Here is a 22442-nt window from a genome sequence, read left to right as displayed (position 1 = left end):
AAACCAACTGTTTGTGCCAGTCCTGACTGACATCACCAGCTAAGATGCAGCCTTTGTGCCATTATGCTCATTGTCTGCACAGACACCCTGTAACTGCATTCCTGATGCTCTCCAGTTACTCTCTGTAAAGGCAAGGCTAACTGGAGTCAGCAAGAATTTTTAATAAGGGCTATTGAATCAAGCTGCCTGTTTGTAATAGCTCTTCATCACAGATTTTATGGGACAAATTCCCTTCAGCAGAAACTGCAGGGCCACACATGCATCAAGAGGCACTGCCTGTCCAAAACTGTTTGCAGATGGACTGCCAACCTGCACAATTAATTTCTTTTTGCTCATTTCATGAGACTAACTAATGCTTCCATGCCACCTAGCAGAGAAAGCACCTCCTTCTGTACATACTGATCCCAGAACTGCAGTAATTTCTCTGGAAACAAATCTCAGACCTTCCATTATACTCAGCCAAGTTCCAGCAATTTGAGTTTCTAGTCCACAGAAAGACAATGGGGAATCTGGGAGAAATGCAAAAACCTTCACATTAATAGTAAAGATCAAAGTCTTTCCCACAACTGACTTCTAAGCATAATTTTCTCTTTCATCTCTAGCTTTCTCCAGGATGAGGGAAGATTTATGCCTGGTAGTTTCACAGAGTTAAGTTTAATAGGATGCCAGGTGGCACATGTCAGAGGCAGACTCAATTGCTCTTTCTGCTGCTTGGGAATGGGTTTGCTTTTCTTGCTACACTTTTAGAGATTAAACATGACATTATTTCCTAGGACTTGATTTTAAACTACCCAAACTATAAGTAAGTTAATAGCTCTGCAGCTACTTCCTCACACTTAGATGTCTGTAGGTATATACACGTACATGTATCACGATACATCCCCATGTTTCACAGGAGAATATATACACTATTTTTAGGAATGAGGGACATTAAGCATCCTCCCTAAACTCAGTGTGAACCAGTTTCAGCTGTGAGCTGGTACCTTTCTGCTGTTTACTTTATACAGGTTCCAGAATGAACAATGTCTGCTTTCTCTCTCTCCTGTCTGTCAGCTGCTCTTTCTTGTTTGTTTGTTCTATTTTTTCACCTGTGGAAAAATTCAAAGTGCTTTGAGATTTTTATTAAAAAAAAAAAAAAGGAATCTAACATACAGCACAGCACTCTGTGCCAAGGGAGGCACCATAGATGCACAGCTCTGCAAGAAGCCATAAACCCACCCTCCTTCTCTGGCCACAGCCAAGTGTGTTCAGATCTTGCCAGGCAGAAGTTCATCTAACCTCCTATGCAAGCACTAACATGCTTTATTGCTTAATCTTACTAAATAAGACATTGGAGGGAGTAAACAAAATGAGTTTTCTAATCTGAGTAATCTTTCCTAGCCAAATGAACATGGGTTGCTTAAAATGGAAGAAGTTGACCATTGCCCTCCTTGTAACAGGACATATGTCATGTTCCCATATCCTCCTCTTTCTTCTTCCTAGGTAACCAAAATAATTGTTCCAATTTTTCCTCAAAACTAGTTTTTCTCAATTTTCTGCTTCTTTCACAAATAGCAATGCTTGAGAATAAAGACAGATTCCAAGACCTCATTTACCATGAACAGAATATTAGAGCAATTTGTGCTTAAGCTTAAAAAGCTGTGAGCATCAAATCTTACTAAACACTATTAAACACCTGCAACTCCAACAAAATCAGGGGTTTTATTTCTTTGTTGCCTGTCTTGATCATTAAAATAACTGTGGGTCTCACCTGTAAAAAGCCTTTTGGAAGCACAGATTTAGGAGTTGGAAAAAAATGTGTTTCCTTTCTAACCTAGATACAATTTGAATGTAACAAAAGAACATCAGGGCTGCAACAAAAGGATCAGATGTTGAGTTTATGAAACTGAGCCGAATATAACCAAAAATCAAAACAGAGACAGTGACTACAAAAGAGTTGGTGTGGAGCGACAGGAGTATCTGCTGGCACTGTTGCGTCGCGCTGCTAACATGCTCAAGGAGAGGCTTTCTCCTCCCCCTTCAGTCTGACAGCATAAGCTATTGCTAAGTAAATGTCAGCCACAGCCTCCGAGGACTAACAAGGAAGTCTGCAGAAGCAAAGCAACCATATGCGATATTTGAACTGGTTCAGACTGGTTCAGAGTTTGCTCCACTAACTCAGAGTGCTTTCTCAGATGAGCTTTCTGTGTGGGCTGTAATAAAAGGCCAGAGGCCTCGGGAGGGCAATCTGGGCCCTACTGTTTACTGGGGAGAAGCACCACAGCTACGCTTCTCCAGCATTAAGAGATTAGCACTACATGCTCTCGGCAATCATTGACTTAAGAAATTTCACACACCGAGTCCTCTCTGACAGCATCAATTCTTCGTCCTTTTTTTTTTCCCAAGAACTGCCCAGTGCCTTTTCACAGTTTTCTCAGCAGTTTTGAAGGGCCCAAGTGCCAACAGACATCTGTGTTCATGCTGGCCCACTGTAGCAGTTGTGAAGGTCCCCATGGATCTTACCTCAGCTCTTTCCCTGGCTGCAGCATTCCAATCTTGGTATCTGGATCACAGACTGCTTTACCTGCTATCCAACAGGTGGGTGTGTCTCGTAGCAGAATACCATAAAACCATAGCAATATTGTCAGGAACTGGGTACAGCTGTCTAAAGATGTTTCAGTCTCCAACTGCACTGGTTTTTGTTGGGTTTTTTGTTTGTTTGATTGGTTTTTTGCTACAGATGCAGGCTGCTACTGACAAAAAACAGAGCACACATTTCTAAGGGTGGATGAAGGGAAGCTATTTTGAAAGATACTGTGATCTACTCAGAGAACACATAAGTCTGAGCCAAGAACAGGAGCCTTACTCAAAATTCCTTAACTGATCTTTGCCTGACTTTAGGCAAGCTTCTGCCTTGGTTTCCCATGTTAATATTACTTATGTCACAGAGGCAGAAATGATTGTATGTCTGCAAGGACTTTGAAAGTCATGCAATACCTACCTTATGAAATGGTTTTGTAGGGGAAGGAATCCTGAAGACAGATATGCATGCAATGTTCTCAAGTTCTACACGTGTAGTGCTGACTTAGATGAAAGCACAAATAAGCATTAATGCAGGAATTCATTAAAATAGGAGAATGTGTTGTTTGGTTGTTTTTTAAGGTATAAAAGTACTTTTGTAACTTTCTTGTTTCTCAAACCACTGTTGTGCCCAGCAGTACCTGGCAAAGCTAAGCAGTCTGATAAACCAATTCATTCTTGTTAGAAAATGCCTATCTAAAAAGAATTGTTTATCTGCATATGAGAAATGTGAGAAGACAGCATGAAAACATCTGGACATTTCAGTCAAATGGAAGAGATTTCTGTTCTGATATCTGTTCAAATTAACTTCTATTGAATTGGATGGGATTATTAAATATCCTTCTACCAATCTTTCACTCACCATGGAAGCCAATTTCACAGTCAAACAGAAGTGAAAGAGTCTGCTGTTCAAACTTCAATAATAATGGAGTATTACCACAGAAATAGTTAGATTTCATTGTGGAAAACATAAGGTCAGAGTTGCACTTAAATGTGCAAAACTCCTACTCTAAATAGCACAACCACTCATGTGACTTATATCCCAAGCCATCAGAAAGGCTGTAAAGTTATAAACTTGATCACATAGAAAACCCAAATATGTATTTTCTTATGTCTCTGGGGTTTTGGGACTAGGACTAGAGTAATCAACATAAGAGCAGAAGCAGAGACTCATTTTGTAATGGGTCTCTGTAATTCAACATGTGAGCAGAGAAGCAGAGACCAAACCTTGCACTGGAGCTACTACTGTTTCCTCATAAAGTACAGGATTCATGGGCATTTACAATGCAGAGTGCACACCTCTGGATTTTATTTCTTCACTGACCTGAAAGCAGATAAAACCATTGGCACACAGGTATGGTGAAAGACCTATCTCCACAGGTGGTGTTGGGAGGAGTTGTTTATTTTGGGAAGCTGCCCTTTCTTTCCTGTGTAGAAAGGCAAATCTCTCTTTTCTTTGGGTCACACACATGCCATAAGCATGCAGAGATAGCCTTTTTCATGACTGACATAGGCACGTGGACATTTTTGTATCTATTTACAAAAGTAAAGACTCTGTTCCTTTAAGTATGTTTACAGAACAGGGCAAACCTTTGTTGTTATTTTGGTCTTGAGTTTGCCATTCTTTTAGAAAGTTAAAGCTCCAACTGCTAACACCATGAGGAGGTAAAAAGTCAGGAACGAACAAAGACTTAGTTAAGTTTCACTTAATACTTGCACTTATTTCTTTAGTAAGGGTGTGGAGTTAAAACACATTTGACCAATTAAACATTGACAATTAAAACATTTGACCAATGCCCCAGCACCTGAGGTAGGCAGGCCAGAAGCAAAAATCTGTTTATATGACCTCAGTTTTATTTCACTGCCATTCAGTGAGGACAATACCAAATTTCACAGTTACTTGTTACTCCATCCACTTATGCTAAAACAAGAAATCTCACCACACAGTGCCAGAGAAAGGATTTCCTAGTTAAAATAAGGCCATCCTGATACACAGTGTTGCAACCTGCCCACCACACTATGAATTCTCACATAGAGCTGTGGAGATATGCAAAGGCTGTCTCTGAAAAAGGGAAGATTTTGAGATATGAGAAGTCCAGGCCATCTCTCTGTGCACTCATGGTCTCTACTCTCCATCTCCAGGAAATGAATGCATGCAGCCTGCAGAGTTTAATTCTCTTTTGGTTTATTACTATTTAAAAATCAGGTTTTGTATCCCCTTCTACAGAGGCTTCACCTTCCAACAAAACATACAAAAAATACACACAATAGAAAAAAAAAAAAGATAGGTAGGTAAGTTGCTTTATACAAACAGGTCCCTAAGAACCCAAAAAGGCTAAAACAGGCTCGGTTTCAATAGAAGCAGGCCCATAAATAGGCAAGAGACTTCATTCAAGTAGGGAAAGAGTCATCCATCCTCACCTAAGATCCTTTCTTGCTCACACTGAAGACAATGGGAGGATTCCCAACAACTTCAGTAGAAGCAGGACTGGGATTCATCAGAGCCAATGGCTCCTTCCCTTCCAAGGCACTGTCTCTTCCATATGGCGTGCAGCCAGGGAAAAATGCCAGTTTTCCTGGCTCATCCCATACTCATGTTTCAGTTGTTCACTCTACAGGACATCTAAGAACAGCCTTTTATTTTCTCTCTTACTCTGGTATTTGCACGAATTGCAGCAAACTTTCAGATTACAACAGTACCGAAGAAAAATTCTGAGCCCAAGAGCAAGGCTTGGTTGATTCCTTAAGAGCCAGCAGTCAGTCTGACACTTTGCAGAGGACATGTAAAATTTGCCTGGAGAAGGCACCAGTTTGTAGACACAGCAGCCAAAAAGGTATTAGCAAGCATGAGATTGATTTATTATAAAATCACTTACCCAAGGTCACAATGTGATTGCAGGATGCTCAAGAGCATTTATGGCTGCCAGTGGCTGCATGAAGTGACTCCATGGTCCACATGGAACACAGGAGCTGGGAGGGAGTCACTGGAACATCAGTGAGACTCCAGTTACCTCCTTCCTTCAGCATATCTCGCCAGGTCTCCAAAATTGCAGTACAAGTATGGAGGCCACCCAGGAAAAGCTTCATTCAAATAAACCCTGAGAGCAGATCAATAGTGCCAGGCAGTCTTTAAATAAATTTAAATATCACACCTTCCAGGAAAAATGTGGCCAAATGTTTGTTTAACTTTGCATTACACCTTAAGTCAGTGAGGCCAAACATTTGTGACAGAGTTCAGCAGCAAAATTGTGCAGCACAATTTGGCATATCAATTAAATATTGGCACATTCTTACCCAAGGGTTATCATAATCTCATTTTACAGACAGGAACACAACACAGAAGAGGCTAGAGATGACACAGGGTGTTAATTCTTGGCAAACAGGCTGTCATTGCCCGCTACCACAGAGTGCACAGCTGTGGTTTTTCACTGATGTGCCATAACCATTCCAACCATCACCACAATCCCTCACAGCTAGGGCTCCTGCTCCTGGGCTGCATCACTCTGCAGTTATGTCGTATCACTATTTTTAAGTGGTGCTTTCTCTTTTTTCTTTTCAGCCAAATAGCTCCCTGCTTTGTTTTATAGCCAACAGAGTTATCTGCAGAGCTGCACACATCTGAGTAGGCACCACACTGGCACAGGGATGTGTGGAGGGTGAGGGTCAAAGGAGCAGGAAGATGACACTTTGCCAGTATTGGTGCTGACTCTGTAGCAGTACCTGTGGCTGCAGCCCAGGAGCACTGCCTGCCTCCCTCCCTCTGGGTCCCAGGCTCAGTGCTCTGGAACATGCTGCCTTCTCACGGGGCCAGGGAGCTGCAGCAGATTGGGCTGAAAGCCAAATCTGTTCCCAAGGGCTCATTCACAACAGCTGAAGGATCTTGTTTTGAAAAGGATGTTCAAGATAAAAAAATCGTGGCTCTTTGAGGAGACACTGGAGCCTTCCAGAATCTGTTTTCCTTTTTAAGTTTTCCTAGTAGGTTTTCTTCCCCCCCTCTCTTTGCTCATTTGTTTTCTCTCAGGGTAGAACTGAGAGCCCAAGCTCAGAGATTCACTGTGAGCTTCTGTTCTGTTCAAATAAAACTCAGGTATTGTGCCCAAGAAAAGTTGAACAGTACTAAGCTGGCTTAATTTACATGTGGGTATTGATAATGCTGTTAATGTATAATCATAATGCTGAAAAAGCCAGCACATTCCATGGTGTTGTTTGGCACTTGCTCTCAGACTTTCTGCCACAGTGACAATTGAAAATATCTTATTATTTTTGCTGGTGGTAAAGAAAAGCCTTTCCTGTTTCATTACTTAGAATTCTGGTGGCTGTTTTTTACTTTGTCCATTTATCTCTCATGAAACCCAAGGAGAGCTCTTGCTCTCCATTCATTCTTCCAACACTGAAGTCTGGAGTTCCTTTGAAGTTTACTTTGGCATCTACTTCCTCAAGCAAGCACCTTAAAAAAAATTAAAGCTGAAAGTGGTACCCCACTCCCAAATCAAGACGTAAGTTTAGATATTGAATTCTAGGAACAAGGATTTAGTGAAAAAACAAGACACTAAAGTTACAACAGAGCCTACAAAATCTAGGTTAGCTTTCATACTAGCAATTCAATTAGTTGAGTTAGATAGACATTCAGTTACACAGCTCTTCTATTCAAGTCATTCCTTACTGCTGACAGCAGTTGAGGGAGGAACAATAGTTTCAGGGAATACATGGGAAATAACAAATATTCCCTAAGTCACTGGCACTCAAACAGGTCTAAATTTGTGACTGGGCATTTACAATTATTCAAAAGATTGGTAGGAAGACCAACTCCACACCATCTTAATAGTTCTAGACTAAAAACAAAAAAATTCACCCCCCCCCAACATATAATACTTTGCCCTACTATAATTAAGGCACTGGATTGAGAGAAGGAAAAATCTGTGTTCAATTTCTGGTTCTGCTATCAATTTCCCACATCATCATGGGCAAATCACTTACGATTTAAAGCTCACATGTACATTGGCATGTGTCAGGTGAGCCACACTGTTTGCACACATTTAAGACATGACAAATGCAAGGCCGCGTCACCTAATTTAACTCAGTATGGAATGAATTCACATTAAATTGCTTTACCTTGCATTTGTTGTGGATTAACATTTATGAAAGTTAATTCAGGCAAAAAAAGAAGCCTGAGAAGTCTGGGCCCTCACATTTAACACAACACTTAAGCATGAATGCAAGTGGTTTTTAGTCCTTTATCTTTCACTCATTCTCTTTTAAGCATCTATTCCTTTCCTGTCTGTCTTTAATATATGAATGATTGAAGATGTTTTCATCATACATAATACACAAGGCTCTGAGCCTCAGATGAGAGGTTATGGGACTCCTATAATACAAACAAATACTAGAAGTCTGATTATATAAATTTGCATGAACTGAAGTTTCCTTCTTGACATGTGCACCAACTCAAACATTGGCTTGTAGTCTTTCCAAAGGAAAAGGCAAGCAAAGGAGGGTGGCCCAAAATCAGAACTATGATCTATACACTTATACACCAATTAAAAATAAAGTGTAATAGCAACAAGCTGCAGCTCAGGGCATGTTATATACTTCCCTTTGAACTCTGAGCTTGTGAGGCTGAGTTTTGTTTGGAGCTGTCTCATGTTCTATGAGAAACAGGCATTTCCCAAAGTACAGAATAGAAAGAATTTGCATGTAGATTAAATTACTGTCCAGAATGGAAGAGTATGCCCCCAAAGAAGCAAAAAACACTGAAAACACACCACAGCTAAAGATCTGCCCAACTTCCTACTGGCACTAGCCTGCACCAGCCTCCTATGTTGGTACAAATCTCTCCCATTTACACTAGGATGATCTAGAACTGTCATTTCAGGATTGTTAACCTCCTGCCTAATTGTTTCCCTGTCCACTAGACTGAGAAGTAAGTAGTTTTAATTCAGTGTATTCATGACAACTTAGTAAGCATTTTCTTTGATAAGCAGAACACACTGTTCTAGAAAGCTTCGTTTTTAGTTCAAGGCTTTTGTTTCACAAAGTCAAATTCTGTAGCATTCAAAATTAAATTCTAATAGATATAGCCAAAATTCAACCCACTTGTAACACTGAAGTCATGGGAGCTAAATGCAGGATGAAAGAATCCTATACTCTGGACTTAGCTTTTGGAGTTGAATTTTATGGCTAATGTACCTTCTTTGAGTGCACAGAACACTGGGGACACAAACTTCTCTCTTTCAGCATACAGCCTCAGTTCAACAGAAATTACCCTTGTGGATTAATTATGAGCTATTAGTAAATCAGTGACTGCAGCTGCATTTGCTAATCCCAACAAATTGTTAGGCTGACTGGAAAGCCTGCTCTCTCCTGATTTGCTTGCAAGGTTGTCTCAGCACTAGATTTGTAAGGTATTTTAAAATGTTTTGTCACTTTTCTAAGCTGTTCTGTTTCTACCTGTCCACTAATCTTACCAGTACAAGAGCAATTCCATGAAGCTTTAGTGGTGGGGTTGGTTTGTTTCACTGGTTTTTCCTTTTAAATGAGGTTCATACCTATTCCAGGATTCTGGGAGGAGGTGACTGGAGAAGAACATGTCCTTCAGTCTCCCAACACAGATTAATAGCAAAACATCAAGTCCACTGCAACATGCTCTCAATTTAGAAAGTGCTGGTGCTATAAAGAGAAAGCCATTGATTATTCATCCTTGATTTATAATAGTCAAGAGCAAGTACAAAAGGTAGCTTCTTACAAGAGGGAATCTGGGTCTTCTAACTCTGTAGAATTTAGAATGCAATTCCAAAATCCATATACCTACAAAGGATTCTCTAATTATAACATAAAACCAAAATGGGAATATCAGTTAAGCATCAGCTGCAGGGTTTGAATTAAGAGCACCTGGGCAATGCAGGCTGTGGTACAAGGGGTTTGTGTCTCTGTGCATGTTTATGCAGGCAGGTGTCCTGCAGGAAATGAGAACCTGGTCTGAGGGGCTCTGTCCTGCTCCAGCACGGTATTAATGATGGAGATAGATATTGTTTCATAGGATGCAAGTTTGGTGCAGGACATGGGCTCTTGAGAGTGGCCTTTTTTAGAAACATTCAATACACAAAGCAGTTTACCAAATCACTGCTTAAACCTTTGCTCAATAACCCTCTCAACAATTGTGATGTAAAGAAGATTCTTCACAGATAGAAATTAAGGAATAAATTCAGGAAACTGTTCTATGTGACCTCAAGCATCAACAGCAGAACCATAATTAAAACTCAGAGTATTCCTAACTCCTAACCCTGTGTTAAACAACATTTATACCTGGGTTTGGTACATAAAACCTTGACTAGTTACATGGAAGGAATGGGAGGGCCAAGAAAGGACATTATTTCTGCACAAGTGGTATTTTCAGATTAAATGTAATGTCCAACAGCCTAGAGTCCAGCTTCTTTGCATTTTGTAATCAATGCTTTTTCAAAGATATGCTGTTTGCAATTCCCACCTCTTATACTAGAAACCCTTCTCATTTGGAAAAGAAAGGAGTAACAGTGGCTTTTGCAAACCTGACTAGAGACAGATCAGGAGAGCACGACTGTGGCCAGAAAGCCCAGCTCACTGAGAATACAGCACAGTGCAGAGTGGGATTCACATATTATTTACTGTCTCTCATTTGCACACCTTTTTGGACAGGTGGCTAAATTGCTCAAAAACCAGACAAAACGAGGGGATGCAAAGTAACATACTAACTTCTTTAATAGAGTCCAATCCAATTAAACCAAAATCACTCTGTGAACCCCTGGGTTTATTCACACTAAACAAGTCAGTGGTACATAGTGTTAATCCGATAGCTGATCGTGTTCATCCCCTAGGTCCCCACATGTAAAATGAGCACCAGTCAACCAGACTGTAATGGTATTTTTCCTTCCTTTTTTTTTTTTCTTTTTTCTTTTTTTTCATAAAAACTATTTCTTTCATAGACTTAAAACAACCAACTAGCCAAGTTATTAATTATGGTACATCTAAAAAAAAAAATTAATACTAACCCTAATGTGACTGCTGCTTTACGAGTGCTCTGTGTATCGCCTTAGACTGGCTTTTCAGTAGCAATTCACTACAACAGGTCCTAAAATAATAATAATAATAATAAAGAATTAAAAACCTGACAGCAAGTTTAATGGTCAAAAGTAATAAAAAAACCTGTTCTGAAAGGTGATTTTTCTCAGCAGTTCAGTCCTGCTGCAGCACTCACAGCCTCACAAAGGCAGAAGGGGTTCAAATTTTCTCACCTTCTTTAAATTTTTCTGTTTTTAAAAGGACAACTGCATTGTAACCTGCTAGGAACCACAGGGCATTTTACTTAACATTATATTCAATAATGGGTCTGCTTTTAAAACTTACTGTTTTTCTGGGGGAGTTTACAGAGGGCGGGGGAATAGAGAGAGAACAAAATCACAGCTCCCTGTAGCTGCAGCCCCCCAGGTGCCTTGACACTAGGACTTGTCTCATTCTCAGACCAGTGCTGGTAACTTTTGATTATTCTAGAAGAACATGAAGAAAACACCAGCAGCAGCCTCTAAAGCTCCATTTGTTTTGGGTCATTTCTCCTATTCAAGGCCACCATCTTCTGTAATTTATCAGCTAAAGAAGCATTTTCTCCCTCTCCCCAGTGAAGATTTAAAGGTGGGGTAGGGCATGAGTCAAAGAGGGAAGCTAAAATGAATAAAAAATTCTCAGCTATAGAACCAAATTTCATTATTTCCTCTTTCATTCACAGCATCTTATCATTATAGCCAGACTGCTGCTTTGCTTTGTCAAGATCCAACTGATCTCATTTCCCCTCTGGCCCCATTGGTTGCTGGTCGACCTCTGGATCCACTAGGGAGGATGCAAATGCTGACTGGACGATCTGAAACCCAAACGACTCCAGAAGAGACATGTTCTGTTGAGGTGAGAAGGGGGATCCTAGAGCAGGACCCAGGTCCCCCAATGGGCCACCAAGGGCCCTGACGTGAACTTTCTGTATGTGTTTGTTCAGATAAGACTTTGATCTGAAAAAGCTGCCACATTCAGGGCATGGGTACTTCTTCTCTCCTTCCGTTTCCATTTTGTTTTTGCTGACTGCCAGGTCACACGAGAAGGACCCATTGGTGCTCTGTTTCTCAGGAGTCTTGAGGTCACTGGTGTCAGAGAGGTCTCCATATGAATCAGAACTCTCAATCGGGTCCGAATGTGAACATTTCTGGCCTTCTATGGGAAAAAGAAAAGAGAGGAGTTTTCAGAATCTTAGCTCCCAAAGGAAGATATTTAACATGCATTAAAATAAATTAGATTGGTTACCACCTGATCACATTAATGCCTGTCACAACAGAATGATACACACTTAACAGCCAATCCCTCATATTCTAAAGCCCTTGAGCATAGGTCCCCTTTCCAAACCACCAGGCTGCTATCAGAGCAACAGCTGGGGTTCCATTAGGGATTTGTCATGATACTGAATGCAACCATAATGGGTCTCTGGTTTGTATAACACTTCTTGAATCCCAAGGATGTCTCACAATGTTTACACCTCAGACACTACAAAAGGATGGACCTAATGACGAGTTCTTAACTGTGCAATTCACTTGCACACTTCTGAAATACTGTTGATACTTTGGGGGAGAGCCTAGAAACTTCATGAAGTACAACAGGCTGCAGCAAGATGCGAAGAAACCTGGAAATACTCAGCAAAACAGCAGTGAGCTACTGCAATTTAAGAAGTGCAATTCCATTTAGTCTCAAGGAACTCTTTTTTACAAATGCAACACTGTAGAAGCGAACTTCACAACCTAAAATTGTTCTATCTTTAAATACTGTAGTGTGAAACAGCAGAGAGGTTAGGGATGTTATTTAAATTATTTGGATATATGCCCTGGCAAAGCCATTGGTACGTTTGGAGTCTTCCCCATTTTCCTATGGCATCATGCCAAGGAAGTTTGTCCATACTTTTTTGCTCAGTGCATGTGAATGAGTGTGAGAAACCCAGACGTGCTCACTGAACGAGTCTCTGAATACAAATAGGCTGTACCTACTATTAACTCTAAGAGACCAAAGAACCACTTGGCACAACCCAAAAGACAGATTTGCTCTGGACTCAGCATAACAAACCTAACAGGATATGCATGAAATCAATATACCACTGAGCTGGAATAAATCTCTTGTTAAGTCAGCACACCACCCAAAACTAAAGGGCTTCTGTAGTAACTCTATCAAGACTTCAACAGAAAAAATAACACAACACTAGCTTTCTGCTGGCACAGACTTTGTTTAACCCAGCCCACTGTGTTCTCCTGGGCAAGAAAAAAAACAGAATAACTGTGGCTTTGAAGAATTTTCTGATATTTCACCTTCACCGCGAATAGTGACAGCTCAAACCAAGAAGCAAAAACCTATGCTACACAGGTAAACAGACTGGTTTACTTATTCAGCAGTTAAATACTCTTTAGCTATGCTTACAGTAACATCTTTTTCTTCCCCACCCCCACGTTAAATTAACGTTAAAAACAACAAAAAAGCACCAGTACTATTACCACCCTTTACCTCTCCTCCCCAACAAATGCATTGAGAAGTGTAAGTTTAGCTACAGACAGCTGGTTGCACGTACAGTACGGCTCCTCACCAAAACCAGAAATGGGGTTTGACTGACATGAGATTCAAGTGGAGTGGGACTAATGAACTCGCCCTCAGGCAAAATTCAGATGCTGACTGCTGCTCCAAGGAAGACGGTCAAGATAACTAACCTGGCTTTTTCAATCTTCCAAATCAAAGAAGCTGCCAAAAAATCACATACTCTTCTGTGTCCATCTCCTTCCCCTAAACTTTGTTAAATCAGCTATCCAATGACAGGTATTACATCCTGTGTGATGCTATGGAATTTCTCTGCATCTCCCTAAGCTTCTCTCCAGTATTGTCCCTGTCCTTCCTCCCTCCCCTTTCTTGTGCCCAGCCCAACACCCCACAACACAAAGTTCTGCACAGAGCAGCAAGGTGCAGAGCAGCGAGTCTCTTGCCTTTGATGCCATAGGTCCTGACGCAGTGGAACGCTGCTCCCCCATTCGGGATGGACTCCTGGTGCCTGGAGACCTGGGGAAGGGGAACACCGTGGTGGGTTTTAACATGGACCTTTAAGTAGGAGGCAGAGGAGAAACCTAAACAAGATAAAAGGAGATGAGATCCTGCCACCAGCAAAGACACACATCTGCCTTCCCTGTTCCTTTAATCTTTCTCTTGCTCCTGCTCCCTATTGCAAAGCTGCTGTTCCACCAGTTCCCTCTGACATGCTCAGGTAAGATTCCTGTCATCATCAGGCAGTAATGCAATGCACGCTTTTCATCAGACTGAGTTTGCTTTTTGTTAGAAAAAAGAAAACAGCCTCCTTGAGAAACAAATTCTGTGGTAGCAAACCTAGCAGGTGACATGAAACTTTCTGGGAAAAAAGGCAGAAGAGACATCATACAAAAAGGCACCCATGTCTCTTCATCATTTTTGTGCTGTTTTATTTGTTTTAATTAAAAATGCTTTTGTGATCTGATAATACTTTGGAAGATAGTTCCAATTAGTTTATTTTATGCTGTTAAGATTTGAAAGAATGCTATCTAGTAACACCCCTTGTTGGCTTTTAGTGTGATTTCCCCTTGGGTTTCTAGCACTTATAGTGACTTCTAGAAGCCAGAAAGCTGAAACTATTGAGTTTTAAGATATACAGTTTTGTTCTATAGTAATTTTTGAAAAACATTTCCTGCAGTCAGCTCATTCTAAGTTTTAAAAAATATACTAGAACTCACATTTTGCCTACAGTTAACAAAAAATATTAAAAATAAATGTCAGTATTTTTAATAGCTCTGATTGGTAAGCGCCAAACACTGAAAGTAAATATATATATATATATCAAACAATTGCTTTCTGAACAAAATAGTTTTTTACATTTGTGCATGTGCTTTTTAAAATGGTTTTTTAAGTCTCACAAATATGTCCCTCTTCTTTAATGCAATAAATTATCTCACATATACTTTGAAATGTTTTTAAATTCAACCTTAGTAAGATTTGCAATTACTATTAGTACATTTGGACCATATATGAGGCACAAGGAGGACAGAGTTTTAAAGACTTCCTACAGAGGTAAAGCTACTACCAACGACCAGCTTAATTTTCTGTTATGTTTTGAACAGAATATTATGGCACTTTCATGTTAGAAACACTTTCCACTAACAACTAAGAACACAACACAAGGTTCACCATCACAGACCCAGAGATGCAGGTTCCCTTTCTGGAGAGAGAAAACCCAAGCCCTAGATTTTTTTAAACCAATATAGCATTTACAGCACAAGACCTTGCAAGAGAACTTCCATAACAATACTTTGCTTAAAATATGAATTGATATTCTACCATAAAGCCATTTTTGTAGTGCTATAACTGCATTTACATTTGATGATGTATAATAATATATTAGGAAGGATGCAAACCAAATACTGCACACCTCTCTGGGGTGGATTTTCTGACTGCAGCTGTTAGTTTCAGGCGCTGAATTTAATAATGAATGTGGCTTTACACTAGATTTCCCTGTGCCTAGCACACAGAATATCCCTCTACCCAGACTTTTATCCAGGGGTTATTAGGAATTATATATACAGGACCTGCAAAGCAAGACAGAACTCCACAGCAACCTGCTGAAGGGAAAAAAGGCAGGTTGCTGAGAATGAACAAGAGGTAGTTACTGTGGACCCCTGAGTTGAAGATGAAAGTACAGAAAAGTAGATACATCACAACTGAAGAAACCAAGAACATACAACTCTCAAAATACAATGGAGCAGAGTCACCAAGGCCAAGTCATCCAGGGAATTAATATAACGATATTATCCTCCGAAACAATGCAAGACCTACCCTCAGACATGAAATGCCACATTGAAAATCTCACTGGGCAACAAGAGAATATACTCTTACAAATACCAAAAATTCACTGTAGACCTGAAAGAGCCAGTCCTTGACTTGTAGAGAAAAGGGCACAGTGTACAGATATAATGGTGACACTCCAACCTATGCGGTACATTCCTTATTTCAGACGTGGCTAATAACCACATGCATGCTGAGATCAACCTCTTTGATGCAGCAATGCATTAAAATCTCACTGCCAACCATTAAAAAAGGACTACATGCAGGTCTTCAGTGTTTTTCTATACTACAACTGACACAGGGAAATCTGAATTTGTAATCTCTGCTACACAATATCTTTTCTGAACTCTGCAGTTCTATTTATAGAGTACATGGTTTTATATAATGAAAACTGCTGAAAAGTGTGTTAGCTCCCCTTTATGCACTTGGCAGATGAACATATGAGTCATCAACTTCCATCGAAACTGTAAGAATGCCAACTGCTTCATGGGAAATTGGTTAAAATGATACTTTTTTGGGGTTGTTTTCATCCTAATTTCTTCCTGAAGCACTTAGCACTGGCCTTTTTATCTCCACCAGACTTTAATTATGAATGCCTGTCCTAGGAAGATGGGGGTTCATAGACAATAATCCTTCACTCTTAGAAGTCTCTTTCAGACCAAAGTCCGACTAATCCACAGGATAAAGTGGCAGTATTTTTCAGAGAAGGAATGTATTTATTGCTTCACTCATACACATCTCTCCACTTAGCAGAGCAGATTATTTCTTCATACCAGAAGAACCAATATTAAAACATGTATAGAAAGGAAATGATCTGCTTTATATAAATGGGACCTATCCCTTGATCTCAGCTAACATCTATAAGGAGATAAACTATAGAAATAATTGCATGATGCTCCTTGCTCAAAAATTGTAATTTGGATTTAGCTGGAACATGAGGAGAATGTGTCTTGCTTTAATGGACTCTGTCCACCATGAAACATAAAAGAACTCAGTGTGAAAAATAAATTCTCATTTGTCAATTTGTAATTGGAATCACCCTTTTCCTAACAATGTGTATGTGTTTGAAACACAACCCCGAATTTCTGAGTTGCATGTGTTATTACTAAGTACCAACTCTAGACCTGCCAAAGTCATTAATCTCTTGAATTCTTTGAAAAAACCCACACAAGCAAATAAAGTTCCTAAGGATAGTGATAGAAGATTGTATAACAGTGCAACGAGAGCATGTCTCTTTTATTTATACTGATTAAAGAGAATTTGTCTTAAAAAGTGAGGCTTGAGGATTAGTTTTTTTAAACACATTTTAGAGGATTTCTTTAAAAAAAAAAAAGAAAATACCAAACCAAAAAAGAAAAACAAACAAACCAACCAAAACAACCCCCAAAATCCCAGGAGAAAAAGAAACAACAACACAAAACCCCTCAAAACCACTTCACTGTTTCCCTGATCTAACAAGATTTAATTGCTTCCATGACTATTCTAAGCATAAAGACCCCAAGTAAGAAAATAACCTGGAAAAAACATCAAATCACAGCTGGTAGTTTAAAAAAATTATACTGCCACATTGTAAAAGAAATAAGTATGATCAACAAATGGGTACACACATGACATGGCAAACCATTGGCTACTGCTTTCTGTCAGGTACTGAGTTCCATCCCCATCTCCTAAACCCATTAAACCTTTAAAACAACATGAGACACTTGATTAAGTTTCACAGAAAAGCCTTCAGTCCAATGGAATAAACTGAGGGAGTCTAAGCTCTGTCATTAACACTGGGAATGTTTAGCTGTGTAAAGCATCACCTTTTCATCCACTTTTTTTTAAGTGGGCCAACATCCAAAATCCGCTCCACAAGCAGCTTGAGCTTGTAGAGCATTCTTGCTTGACAATTACTATATCCAGAACCAGCTAAGTTTCAATTAAAAAAATACATCAGCACATAAGCCAAGGGAAGAATAAACAAAATCCCACTGCACAAGCCCTGCAGCCACGGCAGAGGTGTGATCAGGTTACTGTGTGTGGCTTCTGACTGTACCAATGCCTATCAAATAGATGTTTCTAATCCAGAAATTTTCCATTAGACTTCATCTTGCCAGGCTCTACAATTTAAAAAATAACTATTTAAAACAATGAACATTATACTTTGATTCTAGGACACCCAGGATTACAAATTCTACTGTCATTGATCATAAATCTATAATCAAAATTCACACCATAAAACAATGAGTGTACAACACAACCGTTTGACAAATCCAGTCTGTAGCTTCCCCTTCCTATGAATTTTAACACTTCCTATAAAATGTAACATTATTATTATAATTACAATTTTTAAATCCTGATGTAAACTGAAATTCACAGCAGACAATTCTGACAACTCCCATGAAATACACAAACTGTAAGAAGAAAATAGTTGCTTACAGTTTGCTGTACAACGGGTTCCCTGTCCTTCTACAGATAAGTGTATATTTTATTTAAATTGCCAATGTACATTTAGACTTGTAAAATGTGAGTAAAACTTAGTCATTTTATTGTTTGAATGCGGAGTCTGTCTTTGTCACACTGGTTCCATTTCCAAAGAGCTGCAGTGACATCCAGTGGTAGTTAAGTTGAAACTCAAGCTTACAATTGTGGAAACAAGACAATTCCTCCCAACGCATCTGAGTTTCTGTTTGGCACCATGTTCAACGGAAGGAGAGCAGGACAGCACCTGGATCTCGAACAGTTATCTTCCATGTTGTTGTCACAAAAATAATCGGGATAAGCTTAAACAGTTCTTCAGAAGCCAGGCCTTCAGCTGAAAAGGAGGGCAAGCTTCATTTCACGCTATCTACCTGGAGCTTCAAAACCTGAAGATTTTCAACCCTGATGCCTTTTCCACTCTCACTGATAAGAGCACTTTCAGGACCTTACAGACTGTTCAACTAGTAGAAACACCTCCCTTGCAATTTAATGTTTTATTACTCATCAACTCCAAAAGCTCCGTGTACAGTCTCCACACTGAACACAGAAGAGCTTTATTTTCTCAAAAGATTTCACCTCTCTTAAACTAGAAGAGAACCCATTGTCAGGAAAAAAGACTCACCAGAAAAAACAAGATCCCAAAACACAGCAGCAAGCTCTTCTAACACCTACTAGCTATGTATACCTGTGGGAGCCAACAAGGCGTTTTGAAGTTGTGTATTAATCACTCAAAAGCAAAGACACCAGTAAGTCAAAATAATTTTTCCAGCTTGGCTTACATCCCACAAAGCCTAAATTTCCAACTCTCTCCAGCTGAAGAGTACCACAAACAGATGGAAAAGTTTCACAAGCTCTTAGTCATATGGTTTAGTTTTACATGGTGCTGCAAGGAGCAGGGAGTTGGATTCAGTGATCTTTATGGATCCCTTCCAACTGTGAAAAGCTGTATATGTACAAATAAAGATAAAGCACATTTCTAGTGCTCTTTTAAAAATATGTTTTAGATATGTACATTAATACAAAGCAATTTCTTGTGTTAAGAGGGAGAAGCAGCTTGACTCTATTGCACCAGGAGGTTAAGTAAGACTTAGAAATATAATGCAGATTTATGTTCAGTGTCTACTTTTCAGCTTGATGTGCATTTCAAAGATTCTTCTTCCAAACTGACTGCAAGGGCTCAAGTCTAATCAGGTATAGGAAAAAAAAAGATGTATGTTGAACAGCAGCAAGGCAACTTATCATGGTTATTTTATAGGGGTCTGGCTACTTAGCAAATAAAATTTGCTTCAGATTTCAACTGAGTTTCTTTGGGAACCATCTGCTATGTGAAAAGGCCAGACCTATACTCCACCAGTTTCAGGGTTAAGTATTCAGTGGGAAAAGCAGACTATGTACACATACAGGGTATAACCTCCTCCTGTTGCAGAGAGAATCACGCAGCCTTACAGCTCCCCTCGAGTGCTGTCCCATCCCACTGGAATAAAAAAATAATTTCTTCATTACCTCGGTTACAGATAGTGCAGAAATTGCTTGGTCCTTCACTATGCTTCTTCAAGTGATCTGCCATATATGCTGCTCGCAAGTACTTCCCACACACCTGGCATGGAACTTTGTCTTCATGACATGCCAGGTGTGAGCGCAGCCGGTCACGAGTGGCAAAGGAAGCATTACAAGTCTGCAGGTATAACAAGAACCATGTGACTCATCAACTCTGCTAACAGCACTGATATTGTTGAATATATTTAGTATCCTTTAGAGTAAATACCTTAGATCCTGTGCAAACACAAAAATAACATGATGCACAAGCCATTTTCCCCCAAATAAAAAATTCAGAACATCAACACATTGCACAAGATGTAATGTTACTACTCAGAAGAATTAAGGCAGCAAGAAAACAGCTCTGACACAGTACAGACAGTAAAACTTACATCAAGATAGACTCATAAGGCTTTAGCTCCTTTCTAAGGATGAAGATACTAAAATTTTAAGTAATATTTAACAAAAGAAATAGCACAAACCACTTTGTTCCATTTACAGTAAGTTCTGCCATTTCACTGAGCCATTATAATCACTTTAGATCACTCAAAATGTCCTCTCTGTCATCTTCCTAAATTCTACTCTTTGATGAGATAAATCTAATTTCAGCACACAGAATTCTTTTGGAGTGTGAAGATGTACAAACAAAGGACCAGAGAATTATCTGGGATGACAATATGACGAGAGACAATAGAAGAGTCATCCTGGTATCCACAGCAGCAGTGCAGACAAACTGTAGAAGTGAAGCCTCAAAACTGAGCAGGTATCAAAATAACTGCATGACATTGTAATCTGTTTTAACTTACCCCTGGGTCAAGGTATCATATTCAACTTACTACCACAAAACAAGTTTGATTTGGCATAAGATAATATTGATTCTATTTGCCCACTTCCCAGCTGAAATCCATATGATGAGTGAAGGCTCCCTCCCATTTTTATAACTCCAGCAATGGGCAGGCAGGCAGGCTGTGCCCACAGCCTGTTACAATGCCCTGCCAGTTCTGAAAGGCTTGCTCTGTCTCTTAATGTGTGAAGAGAAATAAATCACCAGCAATATGCTGCACAAGTTATTAGAGTTATAGTCTAAAGCATTTCACAAGTGCAAGAGGAGAAACAAAAGCAAACACACATCAGAATGACCAGACCAAGCGGGAGCAGTGACATTCAAAAGTGTAGTATTTTGCTTATACCAACTTCATGTAAAATAACACCGTTTTAAGATATATAAACAGAACCCCCAAAGAAACAATATGAGGCTGTTCAGTGTCTTGGGAATTGGATATTGTCTGTATTTTTAAATATCAGTGTGTAATTAAACCACTGTTTCAAAAGAGGTAAGACTTGTTAATGTAACAATCTTAGTAAAATTCCTAAATTATAAATCAAGTAAATGAAATTGACAATACAGAGGAGGATAACATGTATATAAAATTCAGTTAATCGAGAGCTTAATCCAAAAAACATTAAAGGCAGCTGGAAAAGCACCTATCCATTTCAACAGGCTTTACACTCATTTGATCCTGTGAGATGCTTAAGTGTGGAAAACTCCCATGGAGCTGAGGCTGCTCTACAGCAAGCACAAGACTTAACACCTCAGAGGATCAGGATTTAATGAAATTAAAAAGGCAACAATGAAATTATCTGGATTTCTGTGATATACACAGTTTAACTAGGCCCACCAAACAAAGATTTATAAATTACAAGTGTTGAAGTTTAAGAGGCAAATTCTTGAACATGAAAAATTTCTCTTCATTTGAAATCTCAGTACACAGCGCTGAGCAAAACAGGTGCAACTTTCACTTACTAAAACGTTCTTAGAGGTAAGCACTCTCTTAAGGCAGGATTGCAGCACTGATACTAATCAATCTGTTGGATATCAACTAAAGATATATAACTAGACTATCAACAATGACAGCCAAGAGATCCACCATCAATAACTCTAAAGCTATGGAGCCACAGGAAGGTCCATACCCGAGCATGGGGAGTGTGTACTCCCCATGTGTACTGGGATGCCACACCAACAAATTAGCTGATGAAGCAGACCAGAGACAAATCACATAAATACAGGATGCCAGAAGTAAAACTATATCTATCCCACAGTGAACTCAGCAAGTTGAAAGCTTAGGAAAAAGTAATATAATAATTTATGTATTTCATTTCCCACTCTTGCTGCTGAGTTGTGTAAAGCTCACATTTGGATAAGCTATAGAGTAAATATATCTGCAATGAAGCTTAAAAACAATAATTAAGTCCAGTGGAGAAAGCAAGAACCAGTTTAGCTGAATTACAACAATGGGAGACAGGACTAGGGTTAAAGAAAACCCTGAAGTTAATATTCAAATAGTTAATATTTATAAAAGGTATAGAGAAAAAAAAGTTTTATTTTATGAAAGATGTGAAGTGCTAAATGAGCGCTAAGTATTTATCATTAATTGTTAATCACAGAAGAAAACTCTCCAGTGCTTTCCTATCAAACATTGCACAGGTATATAAATAGATCAAAAAGAATATATAAAGTTTAAAAAACATTGTTTAAGAAATACCTCTTGAAGTTTCAACTTTTCTATGGATGTGGATGTCTCTGAGCTTATTCCATGGTGGCTGCCATTTTCCTGCTAATAGGCAGGAAGTAAGAGAAATTAGGACAGGAAGAAACTCATTCTGCATTGAAATCAATGGGATATGCACTGGACCTGGGATGCCAGTTAAGTCGTGCTTTAATTTAACCTGCATTTTTATTTTTTATTTAATTTGCCAGAAGAACAACCTCTCTTGTCTTGCAGAGGAGCAAACTTCTTTTTTCTCCCCTTGTTCTTTCACGTCCACAGATTTTCAGATCACCGTTTGCTCCCAAACTGCAGCCTGACCTTCATACATTGACACGCAAAAGACGACAGCTTCACCCAGTCCCGTGGAGCCAGAAGCTGAGCTACCCCACTCTGGCTATAAAACTGACTTACCCCTTCTCCTATATCCAG

General features: G+C 39.4%; 1 protein-coding gene across 1 annotated transcript; it reads right to left on the bottom strand.

Moving 5' to 3' along the window:
* Positions 1-1074: 1074 nt before the first annotated feature.
* PATZ1 (POZ/BTB and AT hook containing zinc finger 1) lies at positions 1075-22341 on the bottom strand. The gene is made up of 5 exons (XM_042015137.1): positions 22306-22341; positions 22008-22079; positions 19432-19603; positions 13587-13724; positions 1075-11787 (listed from the first exon to the last, which is right to left on the bottom strand). Exons 1-5 carry the CDS (start codon positions 22339-22341, stop codon positions 11369-11371), a joined length of 837 nt encoding a protein of 278 aa, XP_041871071.1. The 3' UTR covers positions 1075-11368.
* Between the last annotated feature and the right edge of the window lie 101 nt (positions 22342-22442).

This window comes from Corvus kubaryi, unplaced genomic scaffold (genome assembly GCF_017639235.1).
Source record: "Corvus kubaryi isolate FWS band 111438036 unplaced genomic scaffold, C.kubaryi_AGA036_p1.0 split3-37173, whole genome shotgun sequence".
In the NCBI taxonomy this organism is placed as follows: Eukaryota; Metazoa; Chordata; class Aves; order Passeriformes; family Corvidae; genus Corvus; species Corvus kubaryi.
This window is presented reverse-complemented; position numbering and strand designations above follow the sequence as displayed.